This window comes from Phalacrocorax aristotelis, chromosome 2 (genome assembly GCF_949628215.1).
Source record: "Phalacrocorax aristotelis chromosome 2, bGulAri2.1, whole genome shotgun sequence".
Classification (NCBI taxonomy): domain Eukaryota; kingdom Metazoa; phylum Chordata; class Aves; order Suliformes; family Phalacrocoracidae; genus Phalacrocorax; species Phalacrocorax aristotelis.
The window spans coordinates 20472303-20499704 of NC_134277.1; the positions used below are offsets into that span (position 1 = coordinate 20472303).

The 27402-nt window shown below is 37.3% G+C and overlaps 1 protein-coding gene across 1 annotated transcript in view; it reads left to right on the forward strand.

The window, feature by feature from the left end:
- PIP4K2A (phosphatidylinositol-5-phosphate 4-kinase type 2 alpha) overlaps positions 1–27402 on the forward strand; it is a 119322-nt gene that overhangs the window by 87498 nt on the left and 4422 nt on the right. Inside the window, exons 5-8 of the mRNA XM_075082663.1 lie at positions 10431–10577; positions 13257–13295; positions 23063–23176; positions 26333–26576. Of these exons, the coding sequence (XP_074938764.1) occupies positions 10431–10577; positions 13257–13295; positions 23063–23176; positions 26333–26576 (544 nt within the window). The remainder of the gene's footprint in view (positions 1–10430; positions 10578–13256; positions 13296–23062; positions 23177–26332; positions 26577–27402) is intronic.

Consider the following 27402-nt stretch of genomic DNA (forward strand, 5'->3'; position numbering starts at 1 on the left):
TGCTTCGAATCATTAGGAACAACAGCTTGTCCTCCCTCTTCTCTAGGTGTTTTTGAGGCAAGTGAAGCTTATCTTAGTCTGCTTGACGAAGTTTAGAGACCGCACTGGCCTGGTGGGAAGGTTTTAATAACTCTCTTGACCAAGTCATCCCGCACAGATTGGCCTTAGACTGCCTTTCTACTAGCAAACAATGCAATGCCAGGTAACGTCCGCTAGCACTTGAGCTTATTAATGGTCCCTATTGTCATTTTGCTTTGGGTCCACTAGCTGCCTCCCAGATAATTCTGAGCAAGGTTCAAGGTATTAACTCAGGCCAGTTACCAGTCCTACTTAGGAATCTGAATATAGGCATCCTGTTTTCGAGAACTTAATAATTTGGATATGTGTTATTCCGTTGCAACTAGAACTGATGCCAGAGGACAGTCCAAGACCTGTCTAATTCACTGGTATGGATGTAGCATTATGGTTGTCAGATGGCTTAACTGCAGTAGTACAGGGCTTTTCAGATACTGCACTGGTACTCCTGTGGAAATCTTTGTCAATAAACTGAACTCAGAAAAGCTTGCGTTATCTTGGCATATTCTCTTCTGCCAGTAGAGGAAATGTCAAGTTCCCTGTACTGATTTAAACACTTCCCTTATGGCCCAGTATTTTCCTTAATTGTACTTGTTGCTACAGTTAAAGCAGCTAATTGTAATTACACACAAAGGTACAAAATATGGGATTTTTAGGGAAAAGTCTGCTTGTTGGCTTTTCTCCGATTTCAGTTCACTGATAGCCAGCAGCACTCACTACACGTGAAAATTTCTGGCCCAGCTAAGTGTGCTTCACAGCCCAGGTGTGATTGTGTTTGGCACTAGTTTGGGCCTTCTAGTGGCATGCCTTTACATCATACCCAATGGCAGACTGCTCCTAGAGTAGAGCTGTATTTGAAAGGTTCAGCCTTCTGAGGAGGGGAGCATGCAGACATGTTCAGACACAGTTATGTAGTGCAGGGGATCATCCTGGGAGGAATAACCTTTCTCAGGTGCATGAAGACTAGAGAGGTGATTCATGTGAATTTTAGAAGACTGTTTCTCCCTTGTTAGAGATCTAGTACCCTTAAAGGACCTGAAGATAGATCATCTATCCATTATGAACAGTAACTTGTGAACCCTTGGTATCTTACCTTGCATCCTCTTTCTCCTGCCCAAGAAAGCAGGAATTATCTTCCAGTTACTTCTGGCATGATTAGGAGTTAAATCCATGCCATTTATGACAGATCATCTCTTTCCTCTCTCAGGCCTTTTTTTTGTTTTTTCCTTCCCCTCTACAAATTCATTCCAGGTGTTTTCCACAGGTTGAAACTCTGGATGAGTTTCATTTAAAACATAATATTTACTCACCTGTTTCCTTATTAAGGCTAATAGCTCCAAGCTGATAGAATCATTCTAGACCTCAGAAGTATCTGTCCTTGCTTAGGGACCAAACAAGCCTTATGAAAGTTTTCCAAGGCTGCTTGAACTGCTTAACAATAAGTACAAGATGACAGCTATCTTTAAAGAAAGGATAGTGGGGAGGAAACCATGTCAAGTCAGAAGTGTGAGAGACTGGATATGTTCTTCATTCACCAAAACAGTCTTTGTCCCTGGCACTTGCAAAACAGCCTGTCATTCTTCTTGCATCATTTTGAACTACTGATGAGGCATCTGGGAGTTTGTGTTGTCAGCAGAGAAACATAGCAGGGCAGTTCTCCCATGAACACCTCCGAAATCCAACTCCAAGTACCAATGATTTTTTGTGAAGTCACCAAAAGGTTAGAAAGAGACATGTAGACTGCCACTGGAAAGTAGAAGTAAAGGCTGTTTTATCAGTAACTGGAGATCATGGAGCCGTATAGTCCTCAAACCCATCCAGTTCCTCCCATCCTTCTCTCCATCTGTCTGGAGGTGTAATAATCCATCTGTTCCTTGGAGCTGTGAGGAACTGAGGTTGTAATTACATACTCTAATTACTTAGGTATTTACAAAAGAGCAGGAATTGTGCATAGCCTGTAAATGCTTGCAAGTCTAAAAATACAAGTCTAGATTGCCTAGTTTTTAATTGACCAAAGATATAATGGATGTGACTGTACACCTTAGAGAAATCAGGTTATTTTCAGAAAACAGAATGGCTAGTAACTTGTCAGCAGTGAAAATAAAACAAGTTATTTTGGCTGTTATTAGCTTTCTCTTTTCTGGGTAGAGTTCTATTGCAATATCGCGTGGCATTTTACAAAAGTAACCAAGTCAGGTGCATCCCAATTTACAGTATTATTACCACTATTTAAAATTTAAAAGAAAAAAATCAATACTAAAACCAAAAAGATCAAATTCCAAGCCCAAGGCTGCATACTAGAAATGTGTAAGTAACTAAAAGTGAACCAGTCTTGAAGGAATGTCAGAAGAAGTTACTATAGAAACACCATATAAGTATATATAGCAATTTAAAATTAAAACTGTTGAATTGTAAATAATAGTCCTGGCAATTGTAAATTATAGTTGCTGTCCAAAATTATGAGTTATGTTCATCCATTTACGCTGTCTGATGTGATGCCTTTTTTTTTTTTCATGGCAGTCAGGCCTACAACCTCAGACAGATGGTGAACGCTTCAGTCTAAACATTGACACTTTCTGTCAACTCATCAGATGAGTCTGACGCTTTTAGTACTGAGTAGGAACACTAGAGAACATTGTTTCCTCTTGCAAAGTTAAAAAAAAAACCCACAATGTCTAAGCCCATCACTTCTACACAAATAGGGGGGAATATCTCCATGCTTAAAGTTGCAAAGCATCTTGTTACTTATGACTATAGAGTCCATCGTGCATAGATCAGCTTTCTATTTACATTTAAAGACAAAATGGCCTAGAGCATGAACCAGCTAGGTTTCTAAGCGTGATGGTAAATACAAACATATATGACATGTTAGGTTCTTATACTGTGAATTTCCATGCTAACCAGTTTTTAACTACTGTAATTTTTTCTGATACATAATGTAAAATGCTGCTTTTTAGTTGTTTTTTAATGATAATTTGCGATTGGTTTAGGCTGCTTATATTACCATTATGCTATCAGTTAGTAGAACCCTTCCCGCTACTCTTCAGGTGTTACTTCAGCTGAATGTCATTTACTTGTCAAATGCATTAGAACCTTTGTTATGCTCAAATGGGTCAGACTTTGAAATATTAGAAGGCTTTGCTATATTGGGCTTACCTGCTCTCAGATGTAGTTTGAGCATTTAAAACTTTGTAAGTTAATCAAGCATGTTTGTGTTAAATACTTCAGTAGTATTTGATGACAAAATCAAATATTCATTTGAAATACCTCCAAATCTAGTGCTGCTTTGTTTTAAACCTATGCTCCTGACCCCAAAAGCATGGACCAGAAAACTGGAGTTAAACCTACCGCTCCCTTTGGCATTGTTAAAGGAGAGCTCAGCAAAGTCATCTGTGATAAGTGCATTGCCAGGATTTCACCCTGTGTTTAAGGAAGAGGTAATACCCTGCTTCCTCCTGAAGGAAAACTTTTCATTCCAGCATATATTCAAGCTATGTTTATATGTTTCTTTTGGATGTACTTGCCTGCGCAAAAAATGTATTGAGTAATTATGTAAAATACAGAATGTACTAATGTAGATATTAGTATATATGTGGATATTTTGTAAACTACAAATATGATTTTCAGGGACAGAAATCAGTGACAGTTGAGTAAAATTCTGTACGCAGATGTTGTAGTTTCTGAAATGTCTGAATCAAGACACCCTGTCCTTCCTAGTGAGCTAAACTTGCTTTAAAATTAAGTTGGTGTAAACTGATGTAGAAGTGGAATCCTGTGGTCTTGGAGAATAGATGATGGGCAAGATGGAAATTTTTAAAAATAAAATGAAAGCAACTTGAGTGCCTCAGAAAAAAACACCACCTTTTGCACGCTTTTTTCTTTTCTTCCTTTTTCATTAAAATGGACTTCAAAAGGGATTTATTATTCCTCAGTGCTGACACCCAGGTGACTTCAGTGAAGAAAAGGAATTGAGAAGCCATCTCAAAGCACGTGAACAAGAGGGAATTGTTAGCGTACAAGCCTTCCAGTATAAAACTACTCACAAGTATAGGTACCCTTTAGGTTTTCTATAGGTGACCGTCCCTGTTGACTGCACATTCTCTTCCCTACACAGGTAGTTGTATGCAGAACTGACACCTATTGCACTGCCTGTTTGTCTCCCTGGCAACCAGCAGAAATAGTGAATAGTGGTAAAGGATAAAGGAGAGAGACTGCCCATTTACCGGAGGCAGCAAACAGTGGAGTGATGGGGAAGTGAATGGGAAGAAAGGAAATAATAGAATGAGCTAAAAAGGGGAGATGACAGCATAAAGGAGAAAACAAAAGCAGGGGGGGGAAAATTACCTTAGCCTCTGAAGAGGAAAAAAATATGAAAGAAACAGGAAGGCAAATAAAAGGGAAAAATATGTAGTTAATAAGGTGAGAAAAGGGGAAATTGCACCAAGAGCAGGGTTCAAGGCTGCACAGGAATCAAGGAACAGCACAAGATTATCAATTGGAAGGTAAAAGAAAACATTAAAATCATAAATAGATAGAAAAAATATTACTGTAGGCTAAAAGCCGTTTTGTCACAGAATTGGTGATGACATACGCTGGAGAATACCCCAGAAAAGTGGGGACTAGTGCCTAGGAATTTGCACTGAGACAGGCTGCCATCAAGCTGGTAGGTTGCTAAAGCAGAGCTACATTTAAGTTTGTGTCATCTTCCCTCTGTGTCATTATCTGCACAGGCTGTCAGTGGCTTGCTTCCTCCCAGCTCCCCCCTATTTCTTCATGACTTGTACCTGTAGGCATCACAAGAAGAAGGGAAAGGGTAGGCTAAAAGGCAAAACAGGGCAATGTAATGTACTATTATTTAAACACAAATGTGCATAAAGGAGGATACATACAATGTAACAGTGACCCTCACTCTCTCTGTGTCCTAATGTAGTAGGAGGTGAAGATTTATGGGAGGTTTGTGAAGAAATGCAGTTGAGAAAAGCCCTTCAGCCAGTTCCTTGTGCGAATCAAGAGGCGGCACAGAATGTGGCCTCTGCCCTGTACTAAGATGACCATCCTATAAAGGAGCTTTGATAAGAAAAACAGGAGAAGCAGAAAAAGTAGAGATGAGAATGTATGAGTGCTCCTACAAATAATCTACATTTCACCTGCATCCATGGGCCACTGTTTCCTATAGGAAAGGTGACCCTGAAAACGGGAAACTCATTAAAGTGGGCATTTTGATGGAATTGCAAAAGGGCAATATGCAAAAGGGCCATACAACGATGGGCTGGAACTGTTACTGAAAAACACATCGAAAATCTTCACTGAAAGATGTGAAATTTCATAGGTAAATATCTAACTGCACAAAATGGCAGAATAGACTTGGCTGCACTAGCTCTGTTAAGGCCTGGGTTTCACCAGCAGATGTTTTCTATATGTTTATTGTATTTTATCTATATAAGCTGTTGATGCTGTGCACAGCACTTTCAGAAGAAATCAGCACGCCCAGTGATTCATTTGATTGTAGCAATACCAAGCATAATGTTCCTGGTAGCTGATCTGCAGCCTGCATAATTGCACATGGTGGTAACATTTAGATTACGTTGCGCTTTGAAGTAAAATTAAAACTGGCCCAAGCCTGAAACAACATGAAATGTAAGGTGGTGAATCACAGGACTTGTATCTGAAAACCAAAGAAGTGTTACTGAACACTTCCTTGAATGAAATTACTTTCTTACATGACTTACTGGAAGAAAACAACTTCATATGCCTTGAAAATCTGTAACTTTGTTATCTGCTGTAGTTTGGCTAATTCATCCTTTCGAGTGCCACCTAAGTACCCAACAGATAACCTTCTGTGAAATTATTAGGGTTCAAGAAAATGGCAATAATCAGAATATTCTGAAATGTGATATAATTCTGGACAACTTCTCAACCTGCTTTTTGGCAGTGATTCCACACCAATGCACATGCACACAGCCCATTGGTGGAAGATATTTGTGATTGCAGTCGAGGATTTGAAAGAGAAAGCTGAGCCCAAAAAAGGAGTATCAGCATCTTGTTCTGTCCTTCACAATGTCCAAAATGTTTTTAAATAAATATATGACTTGCCATTCCATTTCTTAGTGAAAGGATCGTAATGAATTTATGGACTTGTTGCATAAGCACTCCATAATTTAAGGATGATTGCCTTAATCATTATGTAGGAAGTCATGAAAACAATATTTAAAGTGGTAACGGAGAATGAGCATATTGTGTATTTCTGAATTAATGTTTGCAAAAAAGGGCTACCTGTGAGAAATAGGAATGTTGAGGTTTCACATAGAACCAAGATAGATATAATTCGGGATTTAGTCTTCACTGCCGTGAAATCATTCCACAGATTATCTCCAAGGGGAGGAAGATAAACAGGAGGAATAGGAATTTTACCCAGTATTTTTTCCAAAAAGAGCCAAAAATGGCATTATTTCTTTGCCAATAAATTGTATGCACTGTTATCTCCTAGTCATCCTGATACCTTACTAGCATTACCATGGGGAAACAAGAAGCTCAGAATCTTATTTTTCATGTAAAATGAGATAGGAAAAGTTATATTCTTATTAAGGAATCTTGAAACTGTATTTATGCAAAAATTAATTGGAATATAGGGTCATAAAGAATTTCTTACTAATTTTCAGTTTTAAGCATGGGGTTCAAGAGAGCTCAGAAAATTACATATTTGAAACTTATGCTGCACAGCTGATAAAATGTGTTAACATGCTAATGATACTTTATTTTGTTAATGGTAATATCGTCCTCATGCTGTGCAGAAAAATGAAAATTGAATTAACAAAAAATGAGGGGGAGTTTATTACAACACTCTTTAGAAAAGATGGATTTTGTTACTGCATATAAGGATTTGTAAGTGTATTAGCTAAGTATTAGCTTTATTTAGCAAGGCTGCTTGATAGAGTCATTCTAATGTTCTTTTTAGAAAGAGTTAACATAAAGGAGTGAAGGTCTTTTCTTTCACTGAAATTTAGCAGTCCTGTTAAGCATGTACTGGCTTATTTTCTAGGCTCACTTTTATTCCAGCTGTGAGTGGGAAACTTCAGGAAATCATTCCTAAAAAGCACCTTGAGGTGACTAAATTGCTCCTTCATTTATATCAAGATGGACAAATTGAAAATCTGCCAACCACAGTCACCAGTGCAAGTCCTGCTGGACTCCCACCCAAACAGATGACACGTTTTGCCTCCTCTGTGATGCAGATATGGGGGATTGATAGTTTCAAAGGTAGGAAGTTCTAGACCAACCTTGTAGATGCTGAAAGCAAGTGGCATTGCTCCCTCTTTCCTTTGTCTCCCCATCAGGATAAGAAATGCTGTCATGGGAAACACTGAAATCATTTTAGGGGCTTTTCTTTAAATTGCAATGGCACGAGTGTCCACAGTCAGCAGCAAGTAGGAAACAACTGTTGCGGTACATGGTCTGCTTCGAGCATGTCTCTTAGAAGTCTGCAAAAACAAGGCCAAGTCCCTTTTTATCAAGTGAAGAGCTGTATAGCAGAGCTTTTCATGTCCTGTGTTGCATGCTAGTAACACTGCCCCTTCAGAAAGCTTGTGTGCAAAATATTAACATGAAACAACAGCATTAGCAAATGGCTACCCCTAACTTACAAATAGGACTTCAGCGACTCTCATTAATTACTTTTTCCCTTGTTACGTAATACAGAGCAGTTTGGGAGGGGACTGTATACTGCTGCCCAAAGGATTTGTTTTATGTTATTACAGTGGGTATGTTGCACATGTTCTGTATTTATGACATTGCTGTTTTACATATGGGGACACTGGGGGACCAGAAAGGTTAAACTTGGAGAGTTAGCCATATCTAGGGTTGAAGAGATGGTTTAAGTGTCAAGACTGTGACCCTCGCAGCTGAGAGGGAGGGCAGGGGATTATTAGGCTAGTACTCCAGATGCCTAGCTGCTGTTCCTTCACATGGCACAAACTGTCCGTCTGGTTTCAGATAAAGTTTCCACATCTCAGATCCCCATTTTGAAAATTGGAATAATAGTATTTGTTTTAATTCAAATTCTGTAGTTAAGAGCTGTAAGATTAGGAATGGCTGGATCTGTTAAAGAGTTGAGTGGCCTGAAATTCTGCAGCACTAAACTCTTTTTGGAAGCTAGACCCATTTTTGTCATCCTTGTAGAACCTGATCATCTTAGAGAAGGGATTGCTCAGTAAATGTTTTTATAAGAACAACCCTTCCCACCTTCTATAAAGCATTAGAAAAGTATTTATCTTTAGGACATATGCAAGTACTTGACATTTATAACAAAATAATCAATGTCGTTTGACTAATAGGGATTAGTATTTTAAACAACTTTTCTGTAACCTCAGTATTAATAGTTCTAATTTCACTTTATGATCAGATCTTAAGAGAAACTACTGAAGGTCAAAATGAGCTACGTATCCTGTAACATAACTGTTTTGTGAGGTTGATAACAACCCTATAGTTGAAAATCCTCCAATTCAAGAACTCCAACTTGACTTTTGCATCTGTTAAACTCAGAAGTCTCAGGTGCAAACTGATCAATCTTTGTGCACTGCTCAGGACTGGCATTGCTTTTGTGGCCTTTTACTGTCAAACTTCTTTGTATTTTGAGGCGCACAATCATATTGCCTTCCTAAGGTTCTGATTGCATTCACTGAGCCTCTGCGGTGGCTGAAGATGTTTAGCCCATTCATAGGTAGTCTGAGTTTAAAAATGCTTCACTGTGAAGTGGCACAACTGCATCATGACTGTGTTGTCTGCTTCAGGCCTTGTAACCTGCAGCACAGCTACAGGGCAGGCAGAAAGGAGTGTTACAGCCCAAACTGTACCAGCAAGATTCAACAGAGCTTGCGTGTCATTGTTGTTAGTCAAAATTATGTTCAACTCACAGTCAACAATTTCCATCTTTGTTGTTCATTCCCTTTGTTTCTTGATAGATAGGATTGTTTTCAGGATTCTTAAATATCTCTATTTTTATTTTGTCATTTTAAAAAGGGAAGTCTGTATGTGATACATGCACATTCCAGTATAAAGTTAGTGAGAGAAATTCCTTAAAATTAGCAGAGGAGCCCAAAATTGCAATATCTCTAGGCTTCCAAGAGGTTTGTTATATTATTGATTACCAAATACTAGCTATCTTTGTCAAACAATTCAAATGGCTTATTCAGTTAACTTTTTCTGAAGTCTCCTGTATTTTAGAATAATGTGTTTCTAATTATCAAGTCACTCCAGCACAAAAGAAAGAGCAGCTTCAGTGTTCAACAAATATTTAAAAGCTGAACTGCTTTAAAGGCTGACTGTTGCTTAGTTTTCATGTTTCCTATTTGGGACTTGAATTTTTAAATTTTCTCCAACTTCCTCTATTTAAGATTTGGTAATTATAGAAAGAGGAAAGCAGGTGAGTCCTTTTCTAGTTTGCATCATTGTGGTTTAACTCTTCCTTGGTTCCACAGAATATGACTGGATGTGTTTGAGTTGGCTTTAGGATTAATACGGTATGGGCGTTTTTATTTTGGGAATAAATATTCATTCTTCAGTAGTTCTTGTCATCAATGTAGTCTGTTCTTTTTCTGCTTCCTCCAGTAGTCTTTCCAATAAAAATTTGAACTATTAGTTCTAAGGCACGTGATCAAAAAAAAAAAAAGACTACGGGTTTCAGGTTCAGGTGGCAAATCTTTTCAAGGTTAATAGCCCATTTGTAATGGAATATGGTGACCTTAAGGAAATATAATGATTCGTAAATAAAAAAATAGAGGGTCTTGCACTTCACTGCTCAACTCTATTGACCCTGAAATGCAACCATCACGTGGGAACTAGCAGAAAGTTGGTGATGATAAATAATACCCCTTGCTGATGACAGCAACAAAAATGTTCATCATAATAGACAAATATTGAGAATGGAGACACATACAAATTCAATATAATCTGGGACAACAGAGTACAAAATACAGCAGTGTGGTGTTTGAAAAAATATTTCTGTTTTTTGACATCAGTACCAAATATGTTATCTGCATTAGTTGTGCTTTTTGGGCCATAAAAGTGGAAAAGTGTGTCAAATGGAACCTGCTCTCTCTATGAGATTGTCTATAGAAGTTAAGAGTTATAAGTTACACAGTTCAAGATTTCAATTTTTAAACACTGGCCTAAAAGCAGGATAACCTCCTGATGAAGGGGTTTGTTTTGGCGTGATTTTTTTGAAGGTTTGTCTCCACACGAATATACATTCAGCAAACAGATGTGTTATTTCTGGGTGTTTTGTCTTCAAAAATGTATAAATATATATTTATATAATATGTATCCATCCTCATTTCTGGTTTTTTCTTTTGGTTTTGCAGTTTATTGTGGAGTGTCATGGGAATACACTTCTTCCCCAGTTTTTGGGCATGTACCGGCTTACTGTTGATGGAGTTGAAGTATACATGATTGTCACAAGAAATGTGTTCAGCCATCGTTTATCTGTTTATAGAAAATACGATTTAAAGGTGAGAAATAACTGCTGATGAAATAGCTGATAAAGTAGCTGAAAATCTTTAATATTAGTGTTAGATTACGCTGATGCTTGAATATTGCTCAGAATTTTAATTAATTTTAAATTGTGTTATGTAAGAGCCAGCATTAACTGGTTTACTTCTGCATCTAGGTTTAGCAAAACTGAAGGACGGTTTTATCGAAATTGTACAAATGTATTTGCATTGTGCATTTTTAAACTGAGCAATTTCACCGGGTATGTTTGTTAAATATAACTAGCCATTAAAGGTAAAACCCTTCACATAAGTACAATAATAATTCTGATTCCTGTAGGTTTTTGTCAACATTATGGAAAGCCATAGCCCATTCTGCAGGGGGCTTTTATAAAATAAATAACTGTCATCACCATTTAAAACAATAAAATGCTACTAACAAAGTACATTACTACGACAAAAGCTTCATATTTCATTCGATATTTTTAAAATAATTCAAGTAAAAAATAGAAGGCTCTTAAAAACAAATTTTCCGTTGCTTTTCTCATAAGGTGTGTTTTAGTTTTGTTTCAGAAGGTTTATCTGCTCATTGTAATTTTGCCAGTAGTTAATAGACAGTGCTTACAATGAATGCCCAAAATAAAGTCTTAGTCTTTCTACCTGAGGGAATGTATTTTAATTTCCTCCATAGAGTCTCCCCTTAGAGACCTACTTCTTTCTAATACATCTAATTTCTGTGTGTTGAACCAATAAGTGCAACTGCAAACTTGTTTAAAGATGTTTGTTTAGCATTCTGTATTAAGAGATTCGTAATGCTATGTACTGCAGCATCCTTTCCTACTGTCAGGTATCTACCTAGAAAGTGGTTGGATAGTTGACTGAACATGATTTGTAAGATCGTCAACAGTTGACTCTTTGGTATTTAGTATTATTGGCAGCAGACCCTACCTAAGAAAGATTTTTTTATCATTATTTATTTGAGAGATCTGTATGTGTTTTAAAGCATCATAATGTCCAGATGCATTACAAAAAAGGGACAAAAGCACAAGAGAAAGAAACGTAAGTGATATACAGGACGTTTCTAGCATTGGTGTCAACAGCTCTTGCTGTTATTTACCTCTGCAAATGCTTCAGTACTCTATTCAGCTTGTCCAGCTGGACAGGATTGCTTTAAAGATAAACTTTCCTTGCAATTTAAATTTAACATCAGTATCATACTATTCTTCAAGACAAACTCCTTTACTGAGCAGATTTATAGTGATAGTGTGTATATTATAAATCACTTTTTCTTTATTTTCATTGCTAACAGCATCTGTGATTGTAGGTTCAGAGTCCTTTTTCATACATGAATATTTTTGACACCAGCTTAGAGCTCACTTGTAGCACAAGTCTCTACCTGTGTAGATACTGAGAGGCCACAGAACAGTATAGACTTTCAAAGGTATTTTCCTGGCCACTGAGGCATTTTATTCAAATGACTTCTTTGTCAAATTTGGCAATGTCCCTTATTTTTACTGTTGTAAATCCACTTTTTTTCCCCTCCAGTTTGGTTTTCAGCTGATCTTTTTTCAGGCCCAATAGTCTGTTGGAGCAGTCTGTCAGAGCACGGAAGACAACATAGAAGGTGTATCATCAGTAAACTAAAACATCAGACTTTTACCAGGCTTTATTATCAGTTAACAATATGATGCAATGAAAACCCTCCTTGCTGGGCCATACATAATAAGTACGATGTACTGTCCCACTTATCTTTTCTTTCCATCCTTTCTAAGTTATCTAAGTTTCTGTCTGCAAACAGAATAAACCATGGTATAAAAAGATGTGGTTGGGAATCCTCACGTTCTTTAAACTAGGAAGACTCAACTCCAGCACTTCTTTTACACAATGCACACCTTCCAACAAACGATAGAGCTAATTTACCCATCTTTCAGTGTCCAATTATCATGTTTGAAGTTTCTATTTCTCGCAGTGCTATTACATGATAAAATAATGCTGGGTACTTAAAGGTGTGGTCTTGCTCCAAGAAATTTGCAAAAAAGTATATGCAGCTGTTTTTTTGTCACCTCCAGCTTATTCAGAAAGCACCATATTGCCTTCTAGTTTTAAGCTAAGAAATAAATCAGAAAAAAAAATCCAAAATGTCTTTGGCAAGCACTGCGTAAATCTTGTGAATCCACAGTTGGTCGCATCTCTTCTTTTGACTTCATGTTGCTGTGAGGTGCTTTGTTCTTGTTTGTACTTTGTGATCCTTTTAAATATTTTTATGTGTTTATATTGCGTGACATCCTTTTCAAATGTCTATTACATATGTCCAAATAGTTATATAGAATAGGCTATTTCATAACCATGCAGCTGAACTGGCACAAAAAGATGAGAAGTCTGCCAAGCAAACTGAACTTCCAGGGTGATAGTCTCAAAATGAGGATGAGACATGAGGAAGAAGCTCCAGCAGTCAGGAGGACAGTAGATGTAGAGCAATTGAGGATTTAATCCATCTTTCTTCTCTCATGATACATCTTCTTCAAGTGATTGCAGCAGTTCAGCAGCCCCGGGGCATTCTATCCACTGTATCAACTTTCTTTAAAACAGCTCTCAAGTTCAGAAAGATGCAGTTCATCTGCTTTTTGACCTGTTATCGTAACATTTTCAAATTAGTTTTCTGACTTATGCACATTTTTAGATCCATTTTTTCTGTTTCAGGGCTCTACTGTGGCTCGAGAAGCCAGTGACAAAGAAAAGGTATGGTGCATTTCTGTTTCTTTTTCAGTTATCTAACCTGTTAGCTAGCCTTAGGACAAACATAACCAGTGCTGTTCTGCCCCTTTTCTTTGTTTTCTGTCATATTCTCCCCTCTTGAGTTCTACCTTATTCCCTCCTTTATCTTTCCTCTGTTTTCTGCAGACCTTTGAGTATTGGTTTGCAATGGTGTTGAGATTTCAGAGGTAAGTGAGCCAATCCTCTACCGCCTCCTTTTTCTTTTTTTCTCTTCTCTTCTTAGTTTCTTCAGGGATGCCCTGTCGTAGGAAAACATCAGGACTTTCTTCTCTTCCCTCCTGCTTCTTCATCTTCTTTCTCTTGTTCTTTAATATTGAGATTTATGGCTACTCCATGTCAGTTAATGGAATGATGTGACATGGCACCACCTGTAAAGTGAATGCAAAGATGAACCAAACCTTGAATTGTGAGAACCTTTGGGTATGTAATGCTCACACAAATGAGCAAACAACTGACAGACTTAGCTGCACATGTAGCTATAATGAGAGACAGTCTCCCTCAAATTCTGGGCTGAAACATTGCTCTAAAAGGAAACTGATCCCTTTGTTTTATCTCCATCTCCAACTTAGTTCACTTGGAAAATTTAATATTCTCAAAATCAACGTTTCTCTGAGGTTTCAGTGAAGTAGCCTGATGGCGCTTCAGGAGAGGTTCATCTAGAGATTCTATAGATAATTGAAGGTGGAACATAGTCTCCATCATCGAAGACTTCTTAGATTTCCAAATTTGGGTGAAGTCTAGGAACCCATGACCCTTGTTTTCTTAATTTTTCCAAGCACATTCCTTCTGAATTAGCATAAGATCATTCAGCAATTCACTTAAAAGACTTCATTTTATGTTGTCCCCAAATTCCATTCAGATCATTTGTTTCTCTCCTAAGCGTTAGTTGTACCATACCTGCCTCTCTGAGTCTTCTACAGATCACACGAGTGCACTAAGGAGTCAGGGATATGCAGTAGCTGTCAGTCCTGCAGCTCTCACTGCATGAAAAACTCTGTGCAAAGTTTTTCCACTTCATCCTAAGGCATGACCAAACATTTAACATTCTTCTTCCAGCATTAGGCAACTGCCATGTCCCAAATGGCAACTGCAGTTACAATAGTCAGCATTAGCTCTCTTTTGCTGTACTGGGCCCTCAAGATCATGGCTTGAATGGTCTCCGTTCTTTTCTTGTGGTCTAGTGTTTCTAGTGTTTTTAAAGCAGAGGGATTAACGCTTCAGTGTCTTACAAACGATACCTAGTGTTATTGAAAACCTCTGGTGGTAGTACTGAAATAGTCTGACAGAAAGGAGGAGCGCAAGTTATTTGGATGGGACTACTTCAGGTTGCAGCATTAATGCTTGGAATAGTAATGTAAACTTTAACAATATTACGTATATTCAGCTATCCAGGAGCTGATACCATACAGATACTTAGTGCAGTGGTTTTGAGCAGTTTTTGGAATATGTCTCACAATAATAAATAGATAAACAATAGTACACATGTACTGTAGCTAATATGTTGAGTGAGAAACTCAAACAAACAGTGCCTTAGTTTTGTTCCCATGTAAATTCATGGCAAAATTACTATTGAACTTGGTTATAGCTAAGTGGAAACAAAGTTGTGTAGCTTTGTATAACCGTATATAATCACTGGTCTCTAAATTTAATGTGAAATCGTAACTTCAGTAAGGCCAATAACAAAAATTCCTGTCAACTTCAACACATCTAGAACCTCCCCTTTTGTCTTGAGTACTTCTATGAAAGAAATATTAAAAACCTGATCCCCCAAATTAGTCTGCTGCTATTTTAAATCTCACACATTATTTTGTTTTCAAAGGAATTTGATTTCTTGGAGACAGAACTCCACTAAGCTTATTGATATTGCAAGCAGGCGGACTGAGGCAGTTAGAACAGCCTTCTGTTACTCATCGTTCCCCTCAAACACCAATGCAGTGCAGCACGGAAGCCACAAGCTAGCACTCAGAAAGAACATTGCTAAGAAAAGGAATTAATTGGGTAGACTTATGAGTTCATAGAGAGAAAAACATTTTACAAACACTTTGAGAGAGACTCTTAGGGATTCAAGCAAGGGAAAATATTTATTTGGTTATCACATGTTTTTTGTCTAAATATTGGAGTCTGCTGTTTGATTTGAAAGGGTCAGAAGAATAGACTACCATGTGTCTGTATTGTCGATGTTCAGAACGTTCATCATCACTGCGTTCTGAATCTCCTGCAATAGGCACTAGAACTGCAGTGCTTTTACTCATCCAAACTTCTAACACACAGTTTTTGAGCTTAAATAAAAAGGGGATTGTGTATTTATACAAATAGATAGGAAAGATTGTTTTTGAAACCCTGAGCAGTGCTAAAGACCTACTATCATGAGATCTATCTGTGCACATGTGGCACTAATTTCAGGACCTTGAGGACTGTTGACATAAGTATGTAAATGGTCCATTATTCCTAACTGGCAAGTGAGAGCCTCATAGCATGTTTTTCCACTTCCATTTTCTCTTAAGTAGATGTCACTATTTCAAACTTTTTGTTTGTTGTCTTCTGTGTGAATCTTAAGCGAATCTTAAAGATGTTAAAATGCCTGAAAATTTTTAGCTTGAAAAAGGAAAAAGGCATTTTAGCAAATGCTCTGAAGAGATTTTGGCATCTCCTATGTTAGAAGAAATTACTCCAAATGAAACAAAACCGGATAATCTCAAATACTTAGCTTGTGTAATAACTTATGAGCTAATTTTTAGCCAGAGGCAAGTTAAATCATCGATTTAGTAATATTGCCCTGAAACGTCATTAATAATAATAGAATTTCAATTAATGGCAGCATTACTTAATTACTTATTATAAAGGTATCCACATCTGAAAAACAGAAAAGTAATAAAAGACAGGAAGAAGCTTTTGGTGCTACAATGTACAGCTAAAATGTCTGGCAATGCTGTAGTTTTTAAATGGGCTTTTAAGTAATTCATATTTTATTTCAAATGCCAACATTCAAGTAATCAAATGATTTTCAGAATATCAAACACAATATATTAGCTTCTTTTAAAGGTGCAGAAGTCAGAAAACAGAAGGGCAAGCCTCAGTCACATTCTAATGCAGACTGCAAATTTTAGATAAATGACTTCAAAATTACAAACTTGGCTAAAATTATTATGTTTTTGAACCTTTTTCCTGTCAAACTACTCTTTTATTTACTGAGTTAATAAAGGAGGAGCAATTGTGCAGAAAGATTTAATGGACTGTAAAATAAGAAATCGTGGAAAAAAGTATTTTTCTACTTTAGTGTTGTAGTGTAAAATAGGTATTAGTATTCAAACAGGTGTTTTTAAATCAGTTTTTAGGAGGAAAAGCTGGCTGGAATGACTTTGATAATGTTACTTTTCTGTCCTGTTTTCAGTTTATCTCCTGTTTGACTGTCTTCAACTGTTTAATATCCTAACATACTGATGAGAAGCTCTGAAACTGTCATATCAGTATTTTGTGATAATCAGTGCAGAGACAAGCTCCATCCCTTAGATTTCACCTTAACACACAATTCCTCTCACTTGCATTATAAGTGATATTTTTAATAATGAAGGCATCACTTTCTTGGCAACAAGTATAACATGCACTTAGAGATGTCTCAAATTTTAAAAGAACAGTATGTTTCAACAGTTGTCAAATTCTGACAGCTGCTCTTTTTTTTTTTTTTTAAGTCTTTACTTTCCTTCATGTCTTTAAATTTTTATTATTTTAATAGTGGGCATTTTCTATTAATTTCTTGGACAATTTTGCCCTCTTAAGTGAAACCAGGATAATGCAGAACTCCCCTGCTGGTCTGCCTGCTCACAATTATGCTCTGCTTGCAATACCACATCAAATTAGCAGTTACATCCGAGTCTATTTGCACTTATAAAGAACTTAAGCATGTTGCTTGAGAGTGGGCAACTTGGAAGGAAATTTGAAGAATTAAAACCTAACTGAACTGAAGCCCACCGTATATAATCTTGCGTAATAGATTATTATGCATTTCAATTAATCTAAAACTGGTTACACTGCCACCTCTGTGGTATGTGTTAAATGCAGAAAAATTACAGTAAATATATTTGAACAAAGGATTTTCTATTCAAGTTCTTTTTTGGAAAAAAAATGTCATAGTTGACAACTATGTAACTTCTTAGTTAAATTGTATGCAAGAAACATAGCTCTGATAACTAGATTGGAAAGTGCTCCTAGATGTAACAAATCGCTTCTTAGATGTACTTCTTACATTATATATTACAACATATAGTAGTTAACTGATTTCCGAGAGGACAATTACAACTAAAGGAAGAAGAATTTTAGTACAGGAGCATAGCAACAAGACTACTCAGTCTTGAATTATTTTTTTTCTTTTGATGCCTATGGATGAAAGTTCATTCGAGGTAGATCACCTAAAATCTGAGCTATGTTTTCCTGCTGTTTTAAAATTGCTAATTTCACAACAACATTTTTTTACTTATTTCTTTTAGTGATTTCAGTCTGCTTCATATGCCAGTCTCACACAGTGGACATGTGAATCATGTCTTAGATTTCTCTGTGAAATGAATCTCAAGGTTGCATAAACAGAGACTATAACTTTCAAAACATCACATTGCAATACATTGCAAAGAAAGGAATAGACATTCGGAGTTCAGATTCCTGTTTCAGTATTTAGCCTTCACATGACACCAACCCCATTATTGTTTTTCAGAACAAATCACTAATCTGCCTTTGTTTGTTTGGGGGTTTTTATTTACATTAAAAGTCTGTTTTCCATATGTTAACAGAATTAAAATAAAATAAAAGGGTAACTTTATCTTGCATTTTATATGTTGCATGTTCATTTTGCAGCAGGAAGACATTAAACCTAGGGATAATTCTGAGTGCATTTCCCTGAGCATTGAAAAGATATATAGTTGCTGTTTTGGTACATGCTTGAATTCCTAATACATCTATAACATCCTGTGCACAATTTTTTTTTGTCCTGCAAAAATGCTTCTTATACTAGCTAAAACCATTCCAGTGTTTCCTCTCAAACCCCATTTCGGGGTTACAGCTCTATTTCCATTGCCTTTTACAGCCCTGAGAAGGCAAGAAGACCCTCATTTGGCTAGGAAACCCCTGCCTAGGACAAGGCAAATTGTACAACAAAAGTTTGGGCCCAGCTTCCATAACTACTGGAGGGAAGAAGCTGCAATCTTCGAACTTCCAAAGAAAGCTCTAGTTGTTCTTCCATCTTGTGGATCTGGTGACTCCAGACTTTCGATTCAGTTCAACACCACCTGTGCCAAATTATTGCAAACTATAGTTAGCATAACATCCCTTTTTTAAAAATAACTGCCCTCCATATATGCTGGTGAGGCCAGTCAGTCTAAAGTTAATCTAACTTAATTTTTTTATTTATTTTTTTTAAAGTGTGTGTTAGCCATTCACTGGGAAAAGAAGCCCAGTGTGTGGAACTTCACTCTTGGCAGATGTTTTATACCATCTTCAGAAGTTATAACTGTAAGCCCAATTTTGCCACGATTAGCTGTGTGAATAACGTGACACGTGGCTACTTCCAAATTAACAATAAGACTGCTATGCAACATTTCTCCTACAACCTAATCTTCTTCTTTGTTAGGTGAGAAAATGCTGCCAGGTTATGAAGACAATTAGTCTTTTCCTTTTTTAGTCCAGGACTTACTCTGAAACTTAACTGTCCTACAGCTGTTCCAGCGAGCATCTTCCAAAATGTCAGCATCAGTGTTAGCCATCATCATTATTTTTGGTCATGATGCACAAAAATCCCTTCAGGAAAAAATTGTTTATCTTCATTACAGCACATTAAGATAGGATGCTGAACTGAGATGTGTTAAGAAATCTGCAAAAACTATTTCCATGTTCATATAGAAATAAAACTTCACCTGGTTCTTAACCTTTCAAGATTATTTTTTTTTCCAAAAACAATGTCAGTGGGCTGTTTGACCATAATTTCAGTTTTTGAATCAGGCTTGATCATTCTGTCATCTTAGTCAAAGAAAGCTTTATTGCTTTTCAGCCTTTTCAAAGGCAGTGAAATCTTCCTGCCATTAAAATTCTCTGTGGCAATGGCAAACTTTGGAATGCAAACCTGAAGTGTGCAAATAATATGCTTTTTTAATAAAGAAATACTTCATATTTGTAAAATCTATTGTGTCTTTCTTGCATCTTTAAGTAGGGGATTAAAAACAATAGAGATGGTTCAGAAAGAAAATCTATTATTAATTTAGTGGAAGTAGTTAGATGTTCATCTCCTGTGCAGCTCTTAAAATATTTAGTTCTTTAATGATAGTAATATGTTCATTAAAATGAATTACATTCTAGGAGAATCTTTTTCCAACAAGGATTTTGCTTCATTGGAAATATTTGAGACTTCATTAAAAATTAACTCTTTCAATTATTTCATTAAAGCAAAGTCTCATTTTTTTTTCATTCAGATAGTGTTTTAAACTGCCACGATGTGGTTTTCTTTGTATTTATTTCAGTGCATAAGAAAAAAATGTACATATTAGAATTTTTCCACATGAACACATATATTATGAATTTTAAATAACTACAAGAGCCCCTCCTGGTTGCATATTTCATAGGTTTTAATTCCTAAATTCACAAATCAATTTTAAGACATGAATTTCAGTTAAAGTACTACGAAAATCACTATTTGTGTGGCTGTCATTAGTAGCGTTTGGGACTGCAACAGTATCCTAGGGCTATTCAGCTTTAAATAAATAGGGAGAATGGTATTGCCTAGCGTGCACACACACACACGCACAAAAAACCCCACCGCTTTGTCTAATAACACCTAGAAAGAGGGAAGATAATAGGCTGGGACGCATCATACAGATAATGCGGTGAGGACAACCACTGGCACATAGCTTTTTAGCTTCAGTTTCTGATACGGGACCCACTGCTTTTCTTTCTTCTTCCTTTTTCTTCGCATGCCTCAGTGTTGGCTTTTAATTTATGCACTTCTGTACTTGCCAAGTCTTCACAGCTACGGGCATTTGGGTGAAGAAAAATTACCTCAGATAAAAATCCTCAGAGGAATTATTGAGGACTGGGGGAGCCTGCACACAAGGCAGTGAAGAGTCTGGCTTTTTGGGAGAGCTGATTCACTGCCCTGAATGTCCTTGGGAGTACCCCTCGGGTCTTGTGATGGCAGACAAGAAATGCAGCTGTGTCAGCTTTGCTAGCTCACTTTTATTAAAAATAGAGGCAAGGTTAAAGTGCAGTATGGCACCTGCACGACTGGCTTACCAGCTCTAGCATCTTCCAAAAAGATGTTGCTTGTAATGTAAGTGTGTTTTTTCTGAAGATAGGACTGCTTTCGGTGCAGAAGTGCACTTCCCCTTCCCACTGCCTGCTGGGCCTGGCTGGCTGATGCCATACCATGCAGGAAGTCTGTGGCAGAGCCTAGAGATGAACCTGCATCTCAGCATCTTTAACCACAAGCACATCCTTCCTCTTTACCCACCCCCCCAGCTTCAAACAGCATTAATAGGGTTTTTTCAGAGTTAATGGGTTTGTTTCACTTTAACCTCTGCCTAGTTTAATAAATAACTTGGATATACTGGGTGTAAAGATAATCTGAGGATTTTTTTTTTAATGACTTTGGGCTGGAAATGAAAGGAGCTTGATTTCCTGCATTCTTTTCATTATCGTTTCATCTTAAATTAATTCATCCAAATATCTCTGTTCTTAAGCATCCCACACAGTGGATTCCATCCTCTGGTGTTAGCAACGTGTTGGCCGTGGTCCTGCCTCTGCGGAATTAGCCCTCGTCCGTGGGACAGTTTGCTCAATTGTGTATGATAATCTCTACAGCTGTTAGTCTGGAATGCTTATCTGATGTTTCCCCTACTCATTTTCATCTTAAACCACTTATTGAGTATGCCAGCAAGAAAATCAATGCACATCGTGCTGTCGTATTGTAGTAATCAATTCATGGTGAGCTTCAAGAAGCGTCTAACATCATCTTTAAGTAAAGCTGCAGAGCACTGCAGGATGAGTCCTCCATGGAAGGAGTGTCCAGGATGTACGAATGGTTATAGCTCCATCTCAGCTGCGTGGGGTTTCTCCCTTTTATTTTAAAGTTAAATAGAGGGTATTTTCATATATCAGAATGTTCTAGATGCAACATAGTAATAATTCAGAGCAGTCAGACTAGAACCTTATTTTTTTTCAGAGTTCATAGGCATCAGGATGCAGTGGATGTAACATGGATTCATAACTATTAAAATGTTATTAATTGCTGAAGTGGTATTGGGCAGTTATTGAAAGAGAAGGGTCACTTTTCTGAAGAAAAGCAGCATTGTGGGATCTTGAGCAATTCACAAATTCCAGCTCCAAAAAAGTAAATTTGGACAGATGGGGAACTGAGTATTTTGGCCACTTCTGTGCACAGCCCAGCAGCAAAAAGAACTTTTGGCCATTATGAAGATCTATAAGGGCATTTCAGGTCTGCTGTGATGCTCACGTTTCAATGCTGTGTTTTCCAATACATACATTTTGGAGAACAGATTATTTTCATTACTGTGTTGTAGGAAGAAAATACACTTTATGAAAAATATTGTCTCCAGTAAGTTTATAAGCAATGCCTGAGTAGTTAAACTTACGGAGGACATTCCAGCAGGCTGATGTTAGCTGCCTTTTATTCCTAGCAGAAGGACTTTCAGATGAAGGGGAAATTATTTTATTCAAAGTACCTGTTAGTTCATGGTCATTGAGGTCTGCAGTACCTGGTTGTTCTGCAACATTTTCTTTGTAAAGAAAACCTGTTCTTCCCTACCCTTTATTAAAGGTGGGGGGCAGAGGGAAAGGCTGTTCATTGCTGTTAGCGGGCCAATTTTCTAAAGGCTGTGATTGTAGAAGCTACTATTACTTCTGGTTTGCTTGACCAAATACCCTGAAGCAACTGCTTTTTTGTTTGTTGGCTTGCTGGTTTTTTTTAAGTAAACTTCCAGTCACTGCCCTCTGAAAACAGAGCCTGTTTTAGGGGTCTTAGTACTGAAACCAGTGGTTACTCTCTCTGCACTGATCATGTGAGAGTTTCTGGCTTTCCTTAATGCTGTTGCAAATCACTTCATGGGAGAGTTAAAGGTGATCCACTAATGCTCCAACATCAAGAATGTTTAATTACTTATTCAAAAGGCAGTGGTCTTCTCTGGCATTTACCAATTCTAAGCAGCATTACATAATTCACGTTCGCTCGATGCTTTTTAAATAATTATTTGGTATTAGGTATTTAAACATTTACAGTAGCATTGTAAAATGCAATCCAGTGTGACTTCATCTAATAAGATCTGATACAAGCACCTTGTTACAAGGTATAGATTGTGTTTTCGACTTCACTTATTGCCAGTCACTTTGACAAACGACGTATTGGAAGAAGCTCGATGCAAATCAAGGTCCTATGCAAATCAAGTATCGAGTCAGAGATTTTGTTTTAGCTATGTTTGCTGCACGCCTGGTAAATGTATACCTACTAGGCCATTTACAGGAGGGATGAACTAAGCCAACGGCTCCATAGGTGCAGCTACAGAGAGCTGCATGCAATGGAGGTGCCTCTGCTTCCCCTGGAGGGGCAGCTCGGCCATGCCCTCTCAGGCACAGGAAAGCTCTGGAGGTGCCGCTGACAGCGGGGTGACTGTGTTGGGCTGCCAGCTTCACCACACTCCTCTTTGTGATCCCGCTCTTACAGGAGTTTTGGTTTATTTTAGGCCAAAGAGCTGCCGACGTTCAAAGACAACGATTTTATTAACGATGGCCAAAAGATTCACATTGATGAGAATAACAAAAAGATGTTCCTTGAGAAACTCAAAAAGGATGTTGAGGTAAGAACATGCCTCTTCAGTTATATGTGATTAAAATATGTGGCAAATCGCAGATATCCCAGGAAACTGTTTCTGTAATTCATTAATGAAAACTCTTGTTTATAAGATGGTAAGCACTGACTGTTTTAAAAGAAACACAGTTTAGACTTTCAGGAGTTGACCACTGCTTGCTAGTGTCATAAATGGCTTGCTGCCATAGCTGGTTGCCATACATTGTCCCTGCCTTGATGATGTGATGTTGAAATGACGGTACTGCTTAGTACTAAGCGCTTTGCAAGCCTAGTACTTCTAAGTGCCCCCAAGAGAGAGGTGAGTATTGCTAGTTGTATTTTACAGGTGAAGGCACACCAGAGATGAGGCCATACATGGACTGTAGTCCGTAACAGAGGCATGGTTTATTTGCTTCATATTAGTAATCCAGTTTTATATCATCCTTAATATCACAACAGTAGAGTGCTTCAGTAATTTGTATACAGCACTTGTACTCATTATCTTAATGTCGTCTTTCATATAAATTTGTAATCGGCTGAATATAGTCCGTATTTAATAGAAAAGTGTTAATATGTGAATTTTATGTAAGATTTTATTATAACTGATTTAGTTCAGCAAATAAAAGAAAATAAATATCGGGCTAAGTAGTTCACACAGCCTGACTTTAGTTTCCATAACACTAAACACAATGTTTTCTGTGTCAGAAGAGACCTGATAGCAAAATGTGTCTGTGACTTAATAAGAATTTCAGCTATTTGTACCAAAATGGCTCTGTGAATTGACTTGTCTAGTTCTTCAGATCTATATCTCATTCGTTGCACAAAACAAATACTGTAACTTGAGAATCTACCTGATAATTTGCTTTTGAGGAAATCTAGTTTCCCTTCGTAATAACGATGAGAAATTTATGATTATGATAATTATGAAAACATAAATACTTTGTGAAATACCAATGTGTGTTTATTTTACATTTAAAACATTGTGTTGGAAAACTGCTCTACTGATGTTACAGCTCTAGAGATAAGTTTATTCTGGTTTAAGTTCTGTGCTCTTTTGGCATGCACTGCTGTTGCTGACTAATGCTTCCACAATAAGTAGGTTGCAGAAAATATCTTAAGTATGTGTAAGGAACGTGGAAGATACTTTATTACCCCAGAAAGCAGATTGTGTGTGATCTTCTACATCATTTACTGGATTGTGAATATAATGGCAGATTCCAGATCATGTCTTGAGAGGCTATTTTTATGGTTTTGAAATGTATACAGAGCATTGTTAAATACCCATGTAAACCACTGGTGTGAAGTGATCTGGCACCTGATTTTAACAATGGCAAGCTGTTCTTTAACCTTGTTTTTCTTTTATTGGTTCTTCCGTCCTTGTTAGGTAGCTGATAGTATATGCTTTGTACCCAATGTGTAAGCACTCATATTTCACTACAAGGAAAAAAAATGCACAACATCTAACACATTATTATCTTATCACACCATATTCATAGTGAAACTTAATATGGAGTAGTATTCTAAATTATATGACTTTATATTCATTCTGGTTTGTCATTAAGTAAGTTTTGTTTCTGTAATTCCCTTATAATTGAGTCTTATGTCCCCTCCCTGTGTTCAAACAGACAAATATCTATTACTGCTGTTCTGATGTCCTCTTGTCTATTTTCCTGCCTCCTCATTCCATTGAAAATGTCCTGACAAAAAGCACATACGAATATTTTTTCCGTTTTAAATCAGATGGTCTTTTCCTTGTGCTGAACTCCTTAAGTCATTTGCTGTCAGCAGCAGCACACTTTTTCCCCCAAGAGCCTTTCTCTTCTAATTTGCAATTCACTCTATTTCCCAAGAGTCTGTTTTCTTTCGTGCTTTTTTGTATGATTACTGGTAGATTTTTCTCCTGTCTCTCTCGGTATTTATCAAGTGCCTAATGATACGCCTGGAGTCCTTCCACTCCATCGCCTTTGGCCAATCTCATCTGTTCTTCTTTTATATCGTTGTACATCATCTCTTCAGATTTAGATCTCTTCTAGTCCTGTGAAGAGTCTTTTACTTCATTATATTGAAATGATTAGAAACCAATTTCTTCCTTCTACTTAAAACCTCTTCTCAATCTCACAATATTTCTTCTAGCACTTGAATTTGCAGTCACTTTTTTATCTCCAATTCCTCTCTCTTCTCAGAATTGGGATTTTGACAAACTGTAGTTTTCTCGTTTCCTAATATTTTATACTCATCTCTTTCATCACTATCACTATTCCAAAGTCCGACTTAAATCCCTTCTTCTCTGGTCTGCTTTAACTTCCTTTTTATACCCATTTAGAGTTTCTAAAAACTGAAACAATTTGTATTTTCAGCCTCTTTCTCTGCATGCCATAAGCAAGGGCTCCACAAGTTCGAAATCTCAGTATTGCTTTTAGGCTGTAGCACAGCTCTGCCCTGCCTACCCATCACCTCCTTGAACTGTGTATCCCATCTTCCTGCTTTTATACCTTCCTTATTTCCACCCTCCTCTCTTAGCTTTCTGCCTTATCCTGCTCCACTCACCTAAAATAACACTTTGTCTATGCATAAAGTATATTCATCTTTCAGTTTTCTAAAAAATCCCATCCTCAGTCTTTATCAAAAACCACCCTTCCGTTCACATTCATATTTTGCTTACATGATTTAAATTGTGAGCCTGTCACTGTGAAGAGAATATAGCACCATTTCAGGTCTTCGTGGTGTAAAACTTCACTACTTTCCACTGCAAGAATATTCAAACACTTCTTCACGATTCTTCAATAAGATTTAAAAGGGAGCGAGGGGGTGGATTTAGCACCAGGTCACGGCACACCCGATAGCACAGAGGCCAGTCTGGACATTGAGTGGTGACAGGATAGCCCTAACTGGGACATGAGACAGGAGTCGTCGGCTCACACAGGCACCGGTCTTCAGTACAGGAAAAATAATTTAATATAAGTTGCAAGTGACCTGTGTGCTGTTACTACATCTTAATAAATTCAAGTATCTTTCCACTAGCTTTATCACTTAATCCTCCCTTTTGTTCTCTCTTAGAAGCGCCAGGTTTTCTCAACTGATGACATCTTTGTGTAACTTCTCCTGTTTGTAAGTGGAGCTTACATTTTTCAGTGATACTGATAAATTGCTTATTATCACTTTCTAGTTCCTTGCTCAGTTAAAACTCATGGACTACAGTTTGCTGGTTGGAATTCATGATGTTGAAAGAGCTGAACAGGAGGAAGTAGAGTGTGAAGAGAATGATGGAGAAGAGGAAGGTGAAAGTGATGGGACCCACCCCATTGGAACCCCTCCAGACAGTCCAGGAAACACGCTGAACAGCTCACTGCCTTTGGCTCCCGGGGAATTTGATCCAGCCATTGATGTTTATGGAATAAAATGCCATGAAAGTAAGCAGTAGTAAATATTTTTATGTTAAGATGTTTTGAATCTTACATCAGAATCCTAAAGTCTTCACAACCACTTATGGGCAAATTTAAACTGCAAAATATAAATTCACCATGCAGAAGAGGAAATCAGTTGCTGTTTGGTGCAGCAGAAAGCAGAAGACACCTATAATGCTCAGCATTGTTATGAACGTATTTCTTAAACATTTTGATGTATGGGGATGCAGTCAAATAATTCACCTACTACACAGTCAAATCGTATACTGGCTTAGCTATTCAGATACAGCAGTTCTCAATTAACTGATGGCGGTTTTTCATCCCTTTTAGGAAATGTAGTATCTATAATTGTTCTTTTCCTGACAGATAAAACAGCACTGTTAAAAACAGTCTAGAAGGAATAAGAAGAGCAGCATTCCAAGTTATAGTTTACATTTTTGGTTGCTTTTTGAAAATCTGTGTGCTCGTACCCCATTTCTTTGTTCCAGCTAAGAAAGTTGTCATAAAGAGTGTATAAGAAGCCTGAGCTGGGATTGGTGGTAGTGTGTAAAACTAAGTGTAACTAGATAACTGTGGCTGTTCAGGATAGGAAAGTTTTCTTTTGTTTCCATAAGCATTTACATGGATAAATACCTGGTTTTATTCATAAAGAAAATATGATCTTGTTTGTTGACACGGAAACATTGCCTTTCATATAAAACTTCAGTGTTTTTCCATAAAGGAAGACGAAATACACATTTCTTTAAGTGAACAATAATTCCTGTTTCTGTATGCTGGTGTTTTATTTTGCACTCATTTAGGGGGTTTTGCATTATATATGAGCGCAGTTAAG